This window comes from Aplidium turbinatum, chromosome 1 (assembly GCF_918807975.1).
Source record: "Aplidium turbinatum chromosome 1, kaAplTurb1.1, whole genome shotgun sequence".
Lineage (NCBI taxonomy): Eukaryota > Metazoa > Chordata > Ascidiacea > Aplousobranchia > Polyclinidae > Aplidium > Aplidium turbinatum.
Window position 1 is genome coordinate 27403732 of NC_137472.1, and position 19126 is coordinate 27422857.

At 35.9% G+C, this 19126-nt stretch overlaps 1 protein-coding gene across 1 annotated transcript in view; it reads left to right on the top strand.

The window, feature by feature from the left end:
* The window catches only part of LOC145772151 (EH domain-containing protein 3-like), a 30063-nt gene extending 12251 nt beyond the window's left edge, over positions 1-17812 (top strand). The window contains exons 3-10 of the mRNA XM_082583996.1: positions 2078-2266; positions 3052-3187; positions 4354-4445; positions 5701-5806; positions 7546-7724; positions 9325-9511; positions 12745-12799; positions 14264-17812. Of these exons, the coding sequence (XP_082440122.1) occupies positions 2078-2266; positions 3052-3187; positions 4354-4445; positions 5701-5806; positions 7546-7724; positions 9325-9511; positions 12745-12776 (921 nt within the window). The 3' untranslated portion in view covers positions 12777-12799; positions 14264-17812. The remainder of the gene's footprint in view (positions 1-2077; positions 2267-3051; positions 3188-4353; positions 4446-5700; positions 5807-7545; positions 7725-9324; positions 9512-12744; positions 12800-14263) is intronic.
* The last annotated feature ends 1314 nt before the right edge of the window (positions 17813-19126 follow it).

Genomic DNA, 19126 nt, shown 5'->3' on the forward strand with positions numbered 1-19126 from the left:
GCTAGCATGGAAGCCACACCGCTATGGCCAGCGAATTGCAACAGCCCGCCAAACCAGTGAGTGCCCAGCACCGCGCCGACAGCCGAGATGAACGCTCCCCCCACAACGAGGCCGCCATCCCAGGTGCAACAAGACCACTTATTGATTAGTTCAGTGAGGACTCGCAGTCTCACCGCTCCCACCCACTCCGCCACGACATTGCCCAAGCTTGGCGAGTCCACCATAACTAAATGCGGAAACCAAATCACAAACCGACAGAACCAGCCCACCAAAAAGAACCAAGTTACACGGGTCCCCCAAACGTCCAGCAACGCAAAAACGATGCAAAATTATACACATTTCCGCCACCTGGGCAGTCCTGGCCTGGTTTTATCGTCTGTTGAGAGTAAAAAAGAAACACAAATGATAAATATTGGAGAAATTGAGTCTCCTTCACAACTTAAGAATCGAACAACGCAAAACTTCTGAAACAAAACGTTTTGTTTGAGTGAAAGAATCACTGTAAGCAAACAATGCCAAAAGGTGTGCGCATGAAGTCATGGGAGTGTGAGGTATCAAAAATTTGAACAGGTTTTTATTTTTCTTCATCAATGTGACGTTAGTTATTACTTTAAAAAATCTATATCTTTGCTTCTGCAGAAAATTCGCAGCAAACGCCTTTTGATTACATGTTTAGTATCGGCCACAGTATCGGCCAAATTTTGCCGATACCGATGCCGATACCGATACTCAAAAAATGGCCGATATCACCGATACCGATGCCGATACCGATATATCGGTACATCTCTAAATCTGAGCATGAGTATTTTAATTTAATTTTATTAAACAAGTGATGTTTTTTGCATAAAGGCAATTAAATTATTGAACAGGGGTTCCTCGAGCTTTTGGAATGTTTCATTGGGTTCTGTTCCACAAAAAAGGTTGAAAACCACTGCAGTACACTCTTGGGCCAAAATTGATGTTTGTATTGCAGTGCAGTGTTAGAATTGAATTGCAGTGTTAAAATTTCAACTAAAACACTGGTATGCAAGTGAATTAATTGCAAATTTGCTTTTTGTTTCAATGAACAACGTTTGCCATCTTTTAAGTGTCAAAATTGTTAACACTAAATGATGGGATGCATAGTAGCATTGGACGAAGCCTTCCTGACTTTGTTATGCACTACCTGCTCTAAACTTTGTAAAATACAAAAGAAGATCTTAATGTTGCACTAGGTAGTAAATTAATCAGTTTGTTTGACGTCATCAAGCAGGTTTGGTGCTGTGCAAGATAAAACCTGAAGCGTTTGTAATATTTTTATCAATCTGTTTCCAAAGAAGCCACTATGCCTCTCTGTTTTTGAGCACGGGAGTCAATAGCCAAATCATCTTGTCTATTCCAAGGTCTACGCTTGTTCGAATGAGCATTGAGCACTCAAGTCGACTGGAATTAAGACACCCATTTCTTTTAACTGCCAACTCACCTTCTCTTTAATAAAGTGACCAAATAGCTGGGCTACAAATAGAAATCATAATGGAGACTACCTAAACATCTCCAGGACCAATTCTTTTATTCTTTAACGCCGACCATTCTTCGATGCTGGCACCTGCCCCACCACATGGGTGATATTTTCACTGTTATATTACTTTTTTTTTTTCGCTCAATCATGTGTCAGCAGGAAATGCATCTTTTACCTTCACCAATAGTGATGCAGAGTTACATTTTGCAGACCATATCATGACTGATCTTCATCCAACAAATGGACCGTCTGTGTGTTTTGAATGATGAGACGAAGATCAGTTGCTCTCTTGTCTGTAGAAACCTCCCACTGTTGTCTGGGAAATATTGCAAATTTTATCATGTAATAAAGATATAGACTCTCAAACATGTTAAAAGTTTGCCAAATTTTATTGATAAAATTCAAATATGATTTACTTTGACATGATACCAAATAGAAGATGTAATCACAGGGCCACACTAATCTTTCAACTTGGCGCATACAGGTGACAGGTTGTAGGCCTACAATGTACAATAATTAAATAGCTGCCATATATATAATAAGGATTGATATTTGAACTCATATTTTTTCTACTTGCAGGTTATTACAACACCAGAAGTAGTTCGGGTTTACATAGGTTCATTCTGGGACCAGCCTCTGCTTTATGATGAAAACCGAATTTTGTTTGAAGCTGAACGCAATGATCTTTTTGAAGACATTCAAAGTTTACCTAGAAATGCTGCTCTACGAAAGCTTAACGATCTCATTAAACGAGCACGGTTAGCTAAAGTATGTACCGCACGCTATTAAAACTTTCTCAAATTGAATAGTGTATATATGTATAGTTTTACATAGAGAAAATTTGCAAGAGCTGCATTTGGAAAATGAAAAATGTTTTAATCAATCAAAGTTTACATTTAGAAGTTCGTCAAAGGATAGTAAAATGCTATATTTGGGCAACTCTTTTATACAATACTGAAATTTAGACAGCCTCTCAAAAAATGGAGATACGGATCGATGCCTTCTAGCTCTGGCCATACAGGCAAATGTTAAAAAAATTATGGAAACAAACGATCACTAACGATGAAGTATTATCCAAATTCATGTCAAGCAAAATTCTCTTACAAATAGTCAAATAAAAAAAAAAAAAGGAAAAATTTCGGACACACAACAAGGCAAAACTCGTCACCAAGATCATTAATAGAAGAGAAGATAAATGGTAAAACAAAGGCAGATCAAAAATGATTTGGACAACAAATACCTCTAAATGGACATAATTAGATGATGAAAGTGCAGTACGACCAGCTCATGATTGAAGACAATGGCGCATTGTATCCAATCTTCAATTCGTAGAAGGATGATGATAGTTTTACATTAGTTTTCATGCAAACGTTTGTGCAGATTTTTTATCAACAACGCCTGGAATTTTGCAAACCTCCAATGTTGTGTAACCTTCAGAAATTCTGTTAGTACTGCACTATGGTGTTGGAAAATTATTACAATTATCAATTTAAAAGCTAATTAAGCTTTCTGTCTTCCAAGCTTCCAAAAACGAACAAAGCATTTCTGTTTAGGTTCATGCTTACATCATCGCTCATTTGCATGACAGCATGCCCTCTGTGTTTGGCAAAGAGAAAGCAAAGAACAAGTTGATCAATGATCTTGACAAAATCTATGTTGAATTGGCTCACAAATACAACACGTCGTTAGGTACACAGTTTCTTTGATTTTCTCGTCTTGTATTATAACTTACGTTGCGTTTTTGATTTTAATGACCAAGGTGTAAATGTGCTGAATGGATCCTTTCAAAGGACCCATAAAGCACTTTTTAGAACGCTTGGTAAGAGTGGTATACAACCGTCAACCGCTCTGTGGGAACATTGATTATATGAAGTAGATGTTTCCAAAGGCTGGGAGCTCCGGCCTGAGTTTCCAGCCTTTGGAAATATTCTATTCTCTTTGGCTTATTGGCAATTCGCTAGCCGGAACATCCTGTTTCCGCCATCTGGTCAAAATGTTGTTTCCGACGTGGACGTCGCTATAATAGCATCTGGACTGGAAGCCAAACGCTAGGGCTCATCTTGCACGGCAAACAGGGTTGCCATATTGGTGGTTTTAATGCCAAATTTTAGAAATTTGGGCGTTTTTTAATCTGTTTGGCAGGCTACTTTGAATTTGGTATTTTGATATTTTTTTTGGAGTTTTATAAAAAAAACTTCAGCATTGCAAATAGTTTAAAAAAATCTGTTTTATTAATGCGCTGAAGCCTATTCACAAAACATCAGGTTTGAAAAGGCAACTTTTCCCGAATCTTGATGATGCTTTTTCATGTATGCAAAGTGTACTAAAAAACGTGTTTTTTCTAAAATTTGGCGTTAAAACCACCAATATGGCAATCCTGTTTGCCGTGCAAGATGAGCCCTAGCGTTTGGCTTTCAGTCCAAATGCTATTATAGCGACGTCCGGACCTACGGACTACGGTGCATCACTATGCAAGTGTAATATGAACCAAACTTTTTTGAAATTGCAATGACACAATCACACAACAACAAAAACTTTCAATTATAACTGTAATTACATGAGTGTGTCGGAATGGCCCGTTGCGGTGAGTCTGATCCCTGTTTGGTGATTTTTTCAATTTTCTTTTTTAAATTATCGGGTACCGTAGCCTAATTATCATTGCCGTTTTAGGGTTAGGGGTTAGGGTTAGAGGTTAGGAACTCACCGAATCGGACTCACCGAATAGTAGCAGACCCTGAGTGTGTACCGCTGAACAATTACATTCAATTGTAATTGTTCCTACTCTGGTGTGTAATCTGGTAATGAAGAGCTTTTTGTTAATACCTTGTAGCTGAAATGTTGTCTGTTTGTCTCAGGTGATTTTCCCAAAGTTGAAGACATGAGAAAAAGGTTAAAACTTGCGGACTTTTCGAAGTTTCGAGGCATCAGTGAATCAATGGTCAGGAAGGTGGGAAATGTGGAATTTGCTTTGACTTTCACCTACTTTATTAGCAATTCAGTTTGATTAGTACTGGTATTAAAAAATACTTATTCATACATTGCGCTGATCTTAAAATTGTTAATTTAAAAAATGTTTTGTTTTTGCATAGCACTTAATATATGCGTTTTACCTTGTCATTGTTGCTATGTGAATATTTTACATGGAATAGATCTACTCTACGTTTTTACAGACTGATTAAAAACGGGCTGTTTATCGAAGTAGCCTGCTGAATGCTGATGCTTGAGTGATTCTCAAGGGTACTACGTCATCATTAGCAATTAGTGTAGCACCACATGCTCTGAGTGCATTATGACAGTTAAGATCGTATGGAACTTGTAGAGTGCTTGAGATTACGAGCAAAATGTTCGAAATGCATGGTCAGTCTGAATAAAAAATAAAGAGCCTGAACTGCACTAACTAATATCACATGAAGCAAACATTTCGAGGACGATACTGTTTCTATCTTACCTGCCAAAATTAAAAACTTTTCAATTTGGCACGCAGAATGGAAACAATATTATATATGATAGTTTTCGAAATGTTTCCTACATACGAGTGTACTTTCTCCAATTGGGCTCTTTACTTTTTCTCGAGTTGAAACCTCTTTAACTTTTTTATGACTATTCTCTTTGAAAAAATGTGCTTTTTTATTTTTGATACCACCTTGCAGTGATGATTTTCGTATATTTGTGTTTCAATAAACATCACAATGATGTCAAGTAAAAGAACCAATTTCATTGTGCGTATTCTGTATGATAAAAAAATGCGCAAAAATATATTGCAGTTTCCAGAAGTAGAAACATATGCTATGAATCCAACTCTTCAATACGATTAACCTTAGACATCTTGGAGTCGGAAAGTTATAAGTTTCAAAATAGATTCTTTTCAATTGAAGCCAATGTTGTACAAAAAAATGTTCTCCAACGATTGTACTAGCTACGCCAAATCCGAAATCCTTACCATGAGCAGTTGTTGACACTGCACGTTTTCCAATCCTTTTGTACCAATACATTGGATAATGCTTTCATAAAAATTAGGATTGTACATTCAAAAGTTGCTGTCGTAGCTTGTCAAATTGACAGAATTCCTCTTTCTTAGTTGACAAAATGCACAAAACTGTGAGGTTTATTTTGCGCACGGAAAAGTATTCAAAGTCTGGAAATGTAGTTGCAGCTTTGATGCCCCAACTTTGGTAATGATCTAATGTGTTTTTCTTTTCTAGGTTGACGAGATGCTCTCAAAGGACATTGCTGAGCTGATGAAATTGATCCAAAGAGAGGAAGCCAGGACCACAGAGAAGATCAAAGCTGAAGGCCCAGCGGTTAAAGGTGCTTATGCCTGGAACTTTATAATTTTTAAAAAGTTTTTTATATCTGGCAATTTTATGACCACAGATATATTTAAGTATATTTTGTTTTCATTGCAAGATGCTTTTAGAGCAGTGATTTCAAATGGTTTATGACATGACGAATTTTAATTTAATAGTTCAAACATTTTATTTTTATTCCTTTCTGCACGATTTCAAGATTTAGCGACGTTAAAACGATGTAAAAACGGCAATTATAATTAGGCTACGGTGCCAGATAATTTTATTTAAAAAATTAAAAAAAATCGCCGAATAGAGCACTCGCCGAAAAAGGCTCTCGCCGAAACGGGCCATTCCGCCTAGTCAAGCCAAAACTGTAAGGATTTCAAATGGACAAGAAATAGTATTAAATTATGTTTAATGTCCAAAAAAAAACTGACGGAGTTTCTTCGACGTTAAAAAATCCGAGGCGTAAATTAGCCTACTTCTATTTTGAAAAATAAATATTGTGATCTAATTATAGTTAGATGCACGTTCTTGTGTATGTATGCGAAAAAAATATAAACGCAACAATTTTCGCACATTTACTTGGCTACCCTGGCAAAACCTTGCGACGCACTGTTTGGCAACCTCTATTTTATTTAGATTTTACTTTTTAAAAGTGGATACTGGATAACCATTAGAAAGAAAACCACATTTTAAACCAAATATCGTTTCATTTCATCAAATTATTCATTACTTGTTTTTTCAATTTTTTATGATAACACTTATCTATTATGCAGCTTCATAAAAACTTTGCAATAAATTTAATGAACTCTATCGATGACGTAACAACGGAAGGTTGTTGTCAATCCGTTCAACAAACCTTGTTATTTACACGGTTATATTCGTTGTTGTGGATGGTTTGCTTGGCTGCAGCTTTGGTTAACTTATCATGATGACGTACGCTATTGACATAATTGTGCAAACCTTGCTATTAAGTTGTGCCAAGTGAGACGGTAGCTTGGTTATTCTTAAGGGGATTATTTTTGAAGTCACTTTCGAAGTGTAGCAGAATTGCTTATTAGTTTCTGGAGTTGACTTGTTGATGATTTTCACATATTGTTGATGAAATCATATTTTTAAAATCTGAATCAGTTTCATTTTTTTTACTTTACATTTCCGGTACATAGGGCTGTACATAGACTAAGACTCATAGATTATTAAGTTTTAAAATACATCTTCTCTCGATATTATAGGTGGCATGTTCACTACCGTGACAAACATGAAAGGTGATATCATTGTGCATTTGCAGATGAACAGAAACATTTTTATGAGCAATCAGTCGGTCATAAATCTTTAGTTGCTATAGCTGGCAGGTCAGCGATAAGATCACTCACAAGACTTGATCCGCTTTTAATGATTTGAAATTGTCAGTTGGCTTCAACAACTGAAACCTGGATACACATAGTCCAAGCCAGCTGACTTCCAAGCAATCAAGTTCTAGTTTGAATCCGCATGGCCGAGTTAATTTTACGTCAATTTTTGCACATAGATTTTTTAGTGTTCGCATGTATCACCATGTTATTTGACATACAAAAGGTATTTTTCCTCACTGAATGATATAACTTACATTAATTGTAGAGCAACGTAACTTATATACAACATTTTATTCTGCATCAGATTGAATAGCTGCCACATGTAAATGGCCCATGAAGTGATTCGTTTTTTTGCGATCTGAAATCTGAAAGTTTCTATCACTAGCTGACAAATGATTTGCAGGTGGGGCGTTTACTTCAGGGAATGACAATCCTTTCAACAACAAATGGGGTGAGGGGGCTAACGCTGGTAGCGATTATGCTGGGGAGTGGATCGTTTCGGAGAAGAAGCCTGAGTACGACGAGATATTTATGAAGTTAAATCCTACGAATGGTAAAGTCAAAGGAAGCGAAGCCAAGAAGGTGAGTGAAGGTTATGATGCAGAAATCAGTTAAGCATCATCGATCGATTTGATGCAATTTAAAATCTGAACTATGAGTTGGAATAGTTGGAAACAGTAAAGTGCAGTTACTCACTTGACATGCGTAGAGACTAAATTTGTGAAAATATCTTTGTTTTTCACTGGGTAATAAGCCAAAAGTTATGGAGTAAAAAAGATTTATTTTTTAAGTTTTCATCAAATTGTTTTTTTTTTTTTTAGTTTAATTCCCTTTTCCCTTCCTCCCTTTTCAGTTTATTCCTTCATCCCTTTTCAGTTTAATTCCATACTTCAGGTTAAATGAACCATTTTTAACTTAACATTCTTGTTTGTGTGTTGGCAATAAAAGGTCCTCAGACGGATAGAATTGCAATGATTGTGTTGCCTTTCAGCCCAACATCACGTTTTTGCTGCCATCCACTGCCACCGGCTGCTGCTTGATACTTGGTTTCTAATTCAAATTGGAAGACAACTATCTAGATTAATTTTACTAGTGTTTCTGGACCATTTGTCATGCCTTTAGGCCGTCGTTTCTTCTAAATTGTACAAATGTACAGCTTCCTTTATACTATAAATATCTACTTGTAATGCTTTTCCTGGTAATACTAACTGGTAATATAGTTTCGGGAGAGAGTTTGCTTTTTTATACCAAAGACAGGCAAGACACAACAATACCACAGGGTTGAGCATTACAACAGTATATATTTTACATATTTACAAAATAGTTTAACATTCAAACGTTTTCGGCTTAACCTAAGCCCTCATCAGGAATCTGAAAATATTAATAAAATGCAATAAATTTCAACTTCTTGAAGGTAACTAGCTAACTAATTGTAAGCATCAAGAAATACGCAGCGGTTAAAAGCAATAGTGTGGAAAACAAACAGACGGACGGAAAACAAAATTACATTAGAAAAAGGCAACTACATGACTACAAACGAATTAGCACCACAGGGAACGTGATCCATCTAACTTAGTAAATGTTCAGTAGAAAGGACGCGCCACCAGCAAATAATTGTTTGTTTAAATTTGGGTTGTAGCGTTTGATTAATAGCGCTTCCTGAATTTTTGTGTCAAATTGAGTCAAATCCCAATTTGACACAAAAATTGGGTCAAATCCCAATTTGACACAAAAATTCAGGAAGCGCTATTAATCAAACGCTACAACCCAAATTTAAACAAACAATTATTTGCTGGTGGCGCGTCCTTTCTACTAAACATTTACTAAGTTAGATGGATCACGTTCCCTGTGGTGCTAATTCGTTTGTAGTCATGTAGTTGCCTTTTTCTAATGTAATTTTGTTTTCCGTCCGTCTGTTTGTTTTCCACACTATTGCTTTTAACCGCTGCGTATTTCTTGATGCTTACAATTAGTTAGCTAGTTACCTTCAAGAAGTTGAAATTTATTGCATTTTATTAATATTTTCAGATTCCTGATGAGGGCTTAGGTTAAGCCGAAAACGTTTGAATGTTAAACTATTTTGTAAATATGTAAAATATATACTGTTGTAATGCTCAACCCTGTGGTATTGTTGTGTCTTGCCTGTCTTTGGTATAACTGGTAATACTTTTACTTTTAATAGGAAATGATCAAATCAAAACTGCCAAACACTGCTCTAGCGAAAGTTTGGCGATTGGCCGATTACGACCATGACGGAGCTCTGACTGAAGAGGAATTCGCCCTTGCCATGCACCTCATCAGTGTGAGGCTGCAAGGACATCCGATCCCTGACGACCTCCCTTCTCATCTTATCCCACCATCACAGAGAAGTAAACATGGGTTTTGTATAGAGATAGAGTGAAATAGTATTTAGCCACATTGTAATGATGCCAGTTTTTGTTGTTTAGTTGTCTGACTTTAAATTTTGTTTTGCCAAAATACGTCGCGCCAAAAAAAGTTTGAAAATCGCGCAATCAATCAATTCTGACGTTATGATCAACTCCTCGTCTCATTCGTATTCATTATTACTTTTGTATTCGGGTCATTTCATGCCAAGCGTCCTAGACCTATCAGTTTGACCCTCTTCGATTTTACTCAAACTTGGTCAAAATGTTATTTGGCATGATTTAGCCATGCATTGCAAATTTTAGCTCAGTATTTATTATAGTTTTGGAAATATGATGCTTTAAAGTTTTAGGTACCCCCTAAATTTTTCTGCATTTGTTTTTTTTTGACCATTTTCAATTAACCATATCTTTTTCTCCGAAGGTTATATAAAGTTTATTTTTGGTAAAATGATTCACTTTTAGCTATATTACATGATTGCATTGTCAAAATGCAATTAATTTGCAGCATAATGGAGTAATCAAGCCTCAAAGTAGCTCTTTTCACCAAAAACAAATTTTGTGCCATATTTGGAAGTCTGTAACTTTTTTTATAAAAAGTAGGATGGTTATTACAGGCCTCGAAATTCACGGCGGTCATGTCCGCCGTCACAGCATGTGATGTCCGCGGGAAGTACCATCTAGATCGGTCATATTTGTCCGCCGAGAAATAACATAGGAACTAGCGATACAAATCGTCATTGCATAGCACGAACGTCGAACAATTGTTGCGACTTGCGAGAATATATTTTCTCGCGCATTCTAGCGCGCATCTAGAAAATTAAAATACTGTACGATATCCTCAGCTTCCATTCAAGCAGGAAAACTTTCGATTTTTACGTTGCTTCAACGATTGATGACATTGAATCAGCGTAACAAAGGTTAATTCTTCGCTAAGAATCGATAGGAGTACGGTACGATTTTTCTACAGCAATCACGCGCAACTTAGTTCAAGTCTTCCGTCACAATGTCTGGCTTTGATCTCCGAGTAATATTGATAAGCCAAGGTTGGTTACAAAATTAGATTATACGAGTAGGCTATTACAGCAAGATGCAGCAAAATTTGTTAAGTTTTGGTATTACGTACAGTAAGTAAAAAAAAGGTCCAGGGAAAATTCACTTTCGCTCACATGACACGCAAAAATAAACTTAAAGAAAAAAATCCTAGTGAAACTTTGCACAGCAGAAAATAGTAGCGTTAGTGTAGTAGCGTTTTCCGACTCGTGTCCAGAGCATAGTAGCGTTTTCCGACTCGTGTCCAGAGCATTGTGACGCAAGAAGCTACACAACCTCGTTCGGTAGAAGTTAATCAGATATGCGGCATATTAAGCAGCTACACGGCGCTTTGACTCTTCAAACGCACGTCGTTGGTCTTTTCAAATGGCGAAGAATTATCAAGATAAGCTGATTAAGCATGACGATCGACGCTAAAACTCGTGTGTCCGCCGTGAGACTTAATTTGTCCGCCGAGATAGCTGCTCAGACCGGACACGTTTGTCCGCCGTCAACAAAAACGAATTTCGAGGCCTGTTATTATATTTATCATGTATGCTCTTTCCCTACCAGGCAACAACTTCACCAAGTTTGATAAGTAACATTATATTTATTAGAAAGTTACAATGCATCAAAATATGCACCCCAAGCAAAAAAGCCAAAATAACGCCATTTTGTGGCATAAAAATACCCCCGTAAAAAGTGTTTACAAAATAATCTTTTTAACCATTTGAAGAACATTACCTAAGGAACTTGTGTACAAAGTTTTGACTTTGTCACTCAACCATTTAAGCGGTTGAAGTGAAAGAGCAAAAAATAACTGTAGAGACGAAACTATTGCTCTAAGCCATTTGAAACTGTTTTTATTGAATTCAGTGCCCCTAAAAACCCCCAAATAGCAATTTTCCCCACTCCTCTACCATCTATATAAGAAATTACTTAAAAATCACTCATGCGTAACCAGGATTTGCTCCTCGTGTGGCCAAATTGCAATCCTCAATATCTCGAGAACTGAAGGCCATAGAATGCTAATTTTTTTTTTTTTAATTAGTTGTCTCAATGAGCTCTATCTGAACACAATATATCATTAAATTCTGGAACCATGGGTGTACTAATATTTTTTTCCCTAAATTAAGCATGGAATGACTCCTCTGCAAATAAGCCAATTAGTTATTATGGGGAGTTAAAAATTGGCCCCCAACTTACCTCTTAATAGTTGAGTGACAAAGTCAAAACTTTGTACAGAAGTTCCTTAGGTAATGTTCTTCATCAGGTTACAAAGATTATTTTGTAAACACTTTGTTACGGGGGTATTTTTATACCACAAGATGGCGTTATTTTGACTTTTTTGCTTGGGGTGCATATTTTGATGCATTGTAACTTTCTAACAAATATAATGTTACTTATCAAACTTGGTGAAGTTGTTGCCTGGTAGGGAAAGAGCATACATTATAAATATAATAACCATCCTACTTTTCATAAAAAAGTTACAGACTTCCAAATAAGGCAGAAAATTTGTTTTTGGTCAAGAAAAGAGCTACTTTGAGGCTTGATTACTCGACTATGCTGCACATTAATTGCATTTTGACAATGCAATCATGTAATGTAGCTAAAAGTGAATCATTTTACCAAAAATAAACTTTATATAACCTTCGGAGCAAATAATATGGTTAATTGAAAATGGTCCAAAAAACCGAATGCAGAAAAGTTTAGGGGGTACCTAAAACTTTAAAGCATCATATTTCCAAAACTACAATAGATATTGAGCTAAAATTTGTAATGTATGGCTAAATCATGCCAAATAACATTTTGACCAAGTTTGAGAAAAATCGAAGAGGGTCAAACTGGGATCTTTATGATTTTCAGGACGTTTGGCATGGAATGACTCATTCACAAGACAAATTTGTACTTTTCCTATTTATTATTTTCTCGCCCTCCATCATTGCCATAAGAAGTTTTTTTGTTGCTCTTCAACTTTTCATAAAGTCTTGTGGTTATTTAAAAAGTTTTACAAGATAACTTTTCTGCTATGTCACTCTAATAATTATTTTTATAAAGTGAAAAGTTGCTCTTCCCTTTGACAAAGTGTCTCGATTTCTTATTGTAAAGGCTTGCTTTTTGTTTTGCTGATTTTGCTTGCTAGTTTACATGCTCACAATCTTTTGTTTTTCTGTATGTCATTACAGAGAAGGATGATTTTAATGAAGAAAGCTACTGATTTTCATATTAACAAACTGAAAGGTTAGTTTTGGTTACAACTAACGAGATCGTGTTACATTTGATTTATTTGACTCTTCCACTACAGCCCGTAGTTAAATTATTTATTCATGCTACTACGTATAATCGAAAATCGTATATATTGTTCGTTGTGCTACGGACACGCATCTCCGAACAAAAATACGTTTAATGTTATTAGCGTTTGCATGTGCTAGATACTATAAGTTTAAACGTTTTTTGTTTTTTTTATTCTACAAGTAACCCTTGTCAATTTTAGAGCGCTGTAGTGGGCTACTAATCTTGGATTAGGGGAGAGCTGGTATGGTAGTAACACTTTTTGCAAAAAATGGAATATCTCAAAGGATTTTCATTACAGACTTTTGAAAGTTTGACACTTGATTCGTATTTTCTTACGTTACGACATGTAGTCCTTGTTTTCTCTATGTCGCCTATGTGTCACCCACGGGAAGGTGCTACATCAGAGGCACCCATTTGTTACAACCATACCCAACAGTGGGTATGGTTGTAACGAATGGGCGGTATGGTTGTAACAGCATGCTGAATGTGTTAAAATTTAAGTACAAAACAAACAAACAGTTAGTAATTTTATTGAGCTAGCCAAATACTAACAAACACAAAGAAAAAGAACGAATTTGACAACATTAGTCACACTTGAATTGGTATTTTTAAAGGCGAAGCAGCAGTGTTGCAAAGCATGTAAACTAGTTGGTAATCTGAATCGCAGTTCGGGCAAACAAACAATGAAGTACCTTCTCTACACTCCTCATGAGCCCAGTAATGACAGTAAGAACATTTGCGCCACTTTTCACCAAGCTTCGAATTTTCATGTTTAGGCTATATGGTAACAAACTATTCAAAAATATTTGCGGTATGGTTGTAACACCGTGTTACAACCATACCCAAGTGTGTCATCCATGTTTCCTCGAGCTTAGCTACTAAACGACTTGTAGTTTGAAGTCCACAAACACACCTACTGATAGCTAAAACTACAAGCAATACCTTAAACAGCTTGAACTAACATATTCAAAACACTTCTGAAGCAAAACAAAATCTAGTAAAATTTGAAAAAGTTCGTTTCTTACCTGAAAAACAGATTTTTGTTGATAAAACTTTCTTGCTGAAGCGAAGGTCTTCACCAAACTGCATGCACATGTACAGACACAAACTATACCTAATGGCGTTATCACGTGACGAAAAGGTTCACCGGGTTGGGAGAAAATCACAGTGTTACAACCATACCACTGTTACAACCATACAAGCTCTAGGTAACAATTCATAAAAATTTTCTCCAAACTTTTTTTTGAACTAACAGATGTAAATCGTTTGAAGTAGTATTTCTTTCATTTATGCTTGATATTCACAAACCACCGCATTCATTATTAGCACATAATTACATTAATCAAACAACTGTTAGCTTGGTGAAATAGGTTCGAACCTTCCATGTTTGAAACTTTATTTTATTTTCAGACTAGAAAATCTGAAAGAAAAGGAACCGACGAAGTCTTGATTAATGTGTCGTTGTGTTTTGCAGTTTTGGCTCTGGTGCATAACGCAGATGTTCTGCCACATTTATCTTTCGTAATTATTTGTTTTAATGAAGAAAGTAATAGAACTTGCATTTGTTTAACCTTTGGTAACTAAGTTAATTTCCGACCTTGCAAAACAAACGCAAAACGACTGTTTTTATCAATTGTAATATATTATTTTAAGCGTGTTTTTTCTCTGTTTTATTTGAATAGGTGCCAGGCATGGCTAAGTCTATGTTTTATTATGACTTTCCACAGCAAGTTCACGAACAATATTTGTACTCAGAGGTACCGTGGTGGATGTACTACAAGTTTCCCCAAACTATAGTTTATAAAGTTACCCAGGTGGCAATCATGTACCCAACAGGTACAATGTTTCTTCCATGCCTACGCTATAGCAGAATTATTTTATTTGCCACTGTGGAGCAGCGGTTAGTGTAGATATTCACTTTAGAAGCACAAGACCATGTAGCTCAAGTAGTTTTGATAATGTTTGGAGCGCATGTCAAGTTGTTGTTGAATGTTTGGTTGGCATGGAATGATAGGATTGTTGCTCTCAGTTCGTGTATTGTTTCTTTATTCTCACACATTACACTCTCATCAAAGCTCAACATTGTATGCATAGAAGAGCGTTTAAGCTAATTGCTCAACCAACGGCTTTTTGTAAACGTCAATGATTTTGCATTTCTGACTGATCTTTAATTGTAATCTTTATGATTTGACCTTAATTGAAACATTTGATGACGTGGAAATGTTGGTAGAGGTTGTATTCACGCAATCCAAAGTTTAATTATAAAATGTTGCAATGTAGCTTCAAAAATTACTGCAGCTTCATTGAAACAGAATATTTAAATAATTTTTCTGCAGTAAGAAATGCAGTAATTTTTTATTCAAGATTGGCCAACTAATGGGTACATTGGTACAACTTGTATCATATTGAAGCTTAAATGTTGAAGTTGGTCGTAATAGCTTGCTACTTACTGTGTAAATGATATCAGTTTTGCATTTTTAACGAATAAAGCGAAGCTAGCTTATCTGCTATTCGCACTAATACTGATTGAACGAGATGTTGAACTGTCACATATACAAAGTAATTGTCCTTAATTTATCCTGTAGTTTTAAAACGTCCTTACAGCTCAACTTCGCCATGCACTCTCGCATGATTTAAATATATACTCCATTATCATTCGGCAAAGGTCCACTTCAAAAGGTGCTGCTATATTGTTATCATCTAAAAAATTGTATTCTCTCTCCCATGTGTCACGTCACAGTTTTGCATTTCAAACATCGACTGCAACCATTTCTTTCCAGCACCTTCGAATAAACTCAAAGTGTGACATCAAGAGATTTGTTCAGTTGAAATCATTCTGAATGAAATATACGGAATTACTATTAATTAGATTGTTCAAGCAAGTTTTCTTTTACTAAATCATCATAATATTTTCTTTCAACTGTTAGTCATTGCACTGCAGTGACTAAAACATGCATCCTAGCTGATGATAGTGTTTAGGTTTTGTTCCCATATGCAGTGTTACGGGTTGTGCTAAAACATTGAATTCATTTATAGAAATGATCACAACTGTTTGGCACATGGCGCGGTTAATTTTATTGTTTACCTGTTATATTCGCATGTCTATCGTTTCTTCAATTTTCGAGACTGTTCTTGTGTAAAAAGTAAATTTTTTGAAAATTCTGATAGAAATATTTTTGAGGTTAAACCGATTTAAATTAGATCTACTTCGGCAATTCTCTCTTAAAACTGTGATAATAATTACTTTTTGATTTATTGTAACTGCGATAAGTATAATTTGCCGTATGATTTATTGGCTAACTTGCAAGGTACTTGATCTAGCCATGGCAATTGAACACAACATTTTTCGACACAGCCCACCAGCTTATTTGTAGCCATAAAATCAGTTATTTTTGCATTCACGTAGACGTTAAAACAATATTAAAAGTGATTGTTTTTCTGATTGGGATGATTGGAAAATTGAGTTTTTGAAAAACTCACCTGACTATGCTTACTTATTGCATGCCTCGCACCTGAAGATTTGTCGACAGCTGTTTACAAACTTTGTGTTTATTATTGAAATTAGTGCTGATTTATTTTTTATATGATTACTTTGTAAATTTGCCAAGAACTCTTCAACAGAAGTTTTATAATTTTGCACCCTAAATGTTGGGGTATCTGCTCATCTCATTCGAAACTTCTCTAAATACTCACTTTTCTCAAAGGTACTCGTTTTATTATATGTGTGATTGTGTATGTTTGAACAAGTGTATTGCAATCAAAACGGTTCTCATTGAACCGGTTGGCAAACATGGCAGAAAGCATATTTAACTGCACAGCTGCACTGCATGTTTTTGCACAGTAAAACTTGAAAGTGTGCAACCAACTTGGCACAAACGAAGTACTGTATTGTTATGTAGCAAAGATTTTAAGTCATTAAAATGAGTTTAATCAATATTTTTCACACGAATCAGATGTCTATAGTGCAGCGATTTGGTAACGGAATGTTTTGCTTGATTTAATTTTGTTCGTACAATTTGATTAAAGGATGCTTAATTGACCTTATGGCTGAAGTAAACTTTTTGCATTGATTCACAATCATTTATGGTCTATTGGATCTATATATTTTGGAAACTTTGTTGGAATTAGTCAGGGATATCTAAAGAAATGGATACAAAGGCTTACTGCGGTTGCCTTATTTTTACGACACTAGAAGGACGGTAGTTGGTGCCACGTTGAACATGAGGTTCTTGTAAAATTGCGGAGAGTTACATAGCGCATCGCGCTGCTGGTACAGTCAGCTACAGAAGACAGTTAGCAAAGTAATGTAGACTATATTTAAATAATACTTTTTTGGAGTGACAGTTGAAATGTTACCAGTAAGCTGTTTTTGTTAACAGAGCCTTTGCAGTAGGCTAGACGTAAAGCAAGTATACGGGTAGTTGAATTAACATTGGCAGACATAACTTAATTTAAGCCTTCACAGCCCCTTTTTTAGATATCCCTGGAATTAGTGTTGACTCTAAAACAAACGAGCCCATGTAAAAGCGATGAAAACGTTGTTTTTGATATCGTTTTGACGTTAAAGGTCGTCCAGAAACAACAAAAATGTGTTCAGTTGTGTCTTAGCATTGTATCGCAGCGGAATTAATTTTGGTGACGTTGATCCACCGTATAGACTGTTTCTTGTCTGCATCGAATTTTAAATCAATCTTTTTGTCTTTTAGACAAGCGCCTTTAATTCAAGGTTTAATTTGGCATGGTTCGTTTGAATATTCATTCGAAAGTGTTAAACCCTTTCATGATTGCACAATTACACTTAAATTGCAATACTGCACCGTAAGTTGTTGAAGATTGTCAAGTGTTGTATTTCACATACAAAAGGTATGGATAATATTTTAGACGATTTTATTGAAATGGTCTAAAGTTGCATGGATTTCTTTTTTCTAATTATGTGCAGTAAAATGACACAGCATTGCACGCTTGGATAGACCAACTTTGGCTTCAGGTGATGGTTATCAGGGCTTTGCGCATTGAGCTGGTCGATTGTGGAGTGTAGGGAATAGTATCTTTTGGTCCGAAATGCGGTAAATAAAACTAATTTCAGTACGAGCATCGAAGCAAAACAGGAATAAAAATAAAGGCAGAATAAAAATATGAGAGTTGCCATTCTAAAATGATGAAATTGCTATTTTCATTTCCCCTACCTACAGTCAAAGTTTAGGACTGGCTTTTTAAGCACCAATGCATCATCGTTTAGGAAATTGCGCTTTCAAGGCTAGACCAAAAAGCTGCTGCCAAAGTAAAAAACGCAATTGACAATCAAAGGAGCTACATTTGGCTAGAGCAAATCAATCGCACAAAATTTACTGACGTGTTTGTATGGTGTCACAGCGCAAAATTCGGCAGGATGGAAACTGTTTTGAAAAAAGATTTTATGTTTCACCCCCCGCCCTCATGAGCTCTCACGTTGTGACTAAACATACGGCAAAATCAAGTAAGGTACCTGCAGCTAATAAGGCCCGCTAATTTTCAAACCTCAATATTTTTCTAAATACTGCATAATTTTGAACGAAACTTGGAATACGGATACTTTGGGTCTATCGAAACAACATATCTGTAAAACAAGTTTCTAAGTAAAAGGAGTTGTAAAATATTAAAAAAACACAAAAATCTCAAGCGGGCCTTTATAGATGCATGTGTTGTGAATGAGGCCCTGTTTGAATTTGCACCAAACGTGATAGAAAAGGTGTATTTTCACAATAACAACACCACAAAACAACTTCTAATCAGCAACAAAGGCACAGAACTAATAAGTAAATACACAGAGACAACTATTCCCATGCTCCATTTTTTCAAAGCGACATGGTGTAGATGTGGTAGGGATGCTAAAGTATTTTAATACTAAAATTATGATATTTCCATTGCAATATCAAATTGGATTGATGGTGTAACAAGAATTTTTTGGGTTACTCAAGTCTTTAACCCTCACTTTCTTAACCAGGGGTGCACAACGGTAAATTTTTTCTACCCCATGGGCCTTATTACCAACATTAGCCTAGTCGTGATCATCACTATCAGTCTTGCTTTAATTAGAAAAAAAAGTTCAAATTTATTGGTTTTACTGCATCAGCATGCACATATCTTTCACATACAATGCAAAAAACGGAAGTCAAAGCGGTTTGTTAACTGCAGAGCAGTCTAAAGTATGTGAAAATTAATAAAACCACTCAATTTCAGTCCCCCCAAACTTCAACTTTTCGTAACTCAAAAAGTTCTGAACTTCAGGCTGTG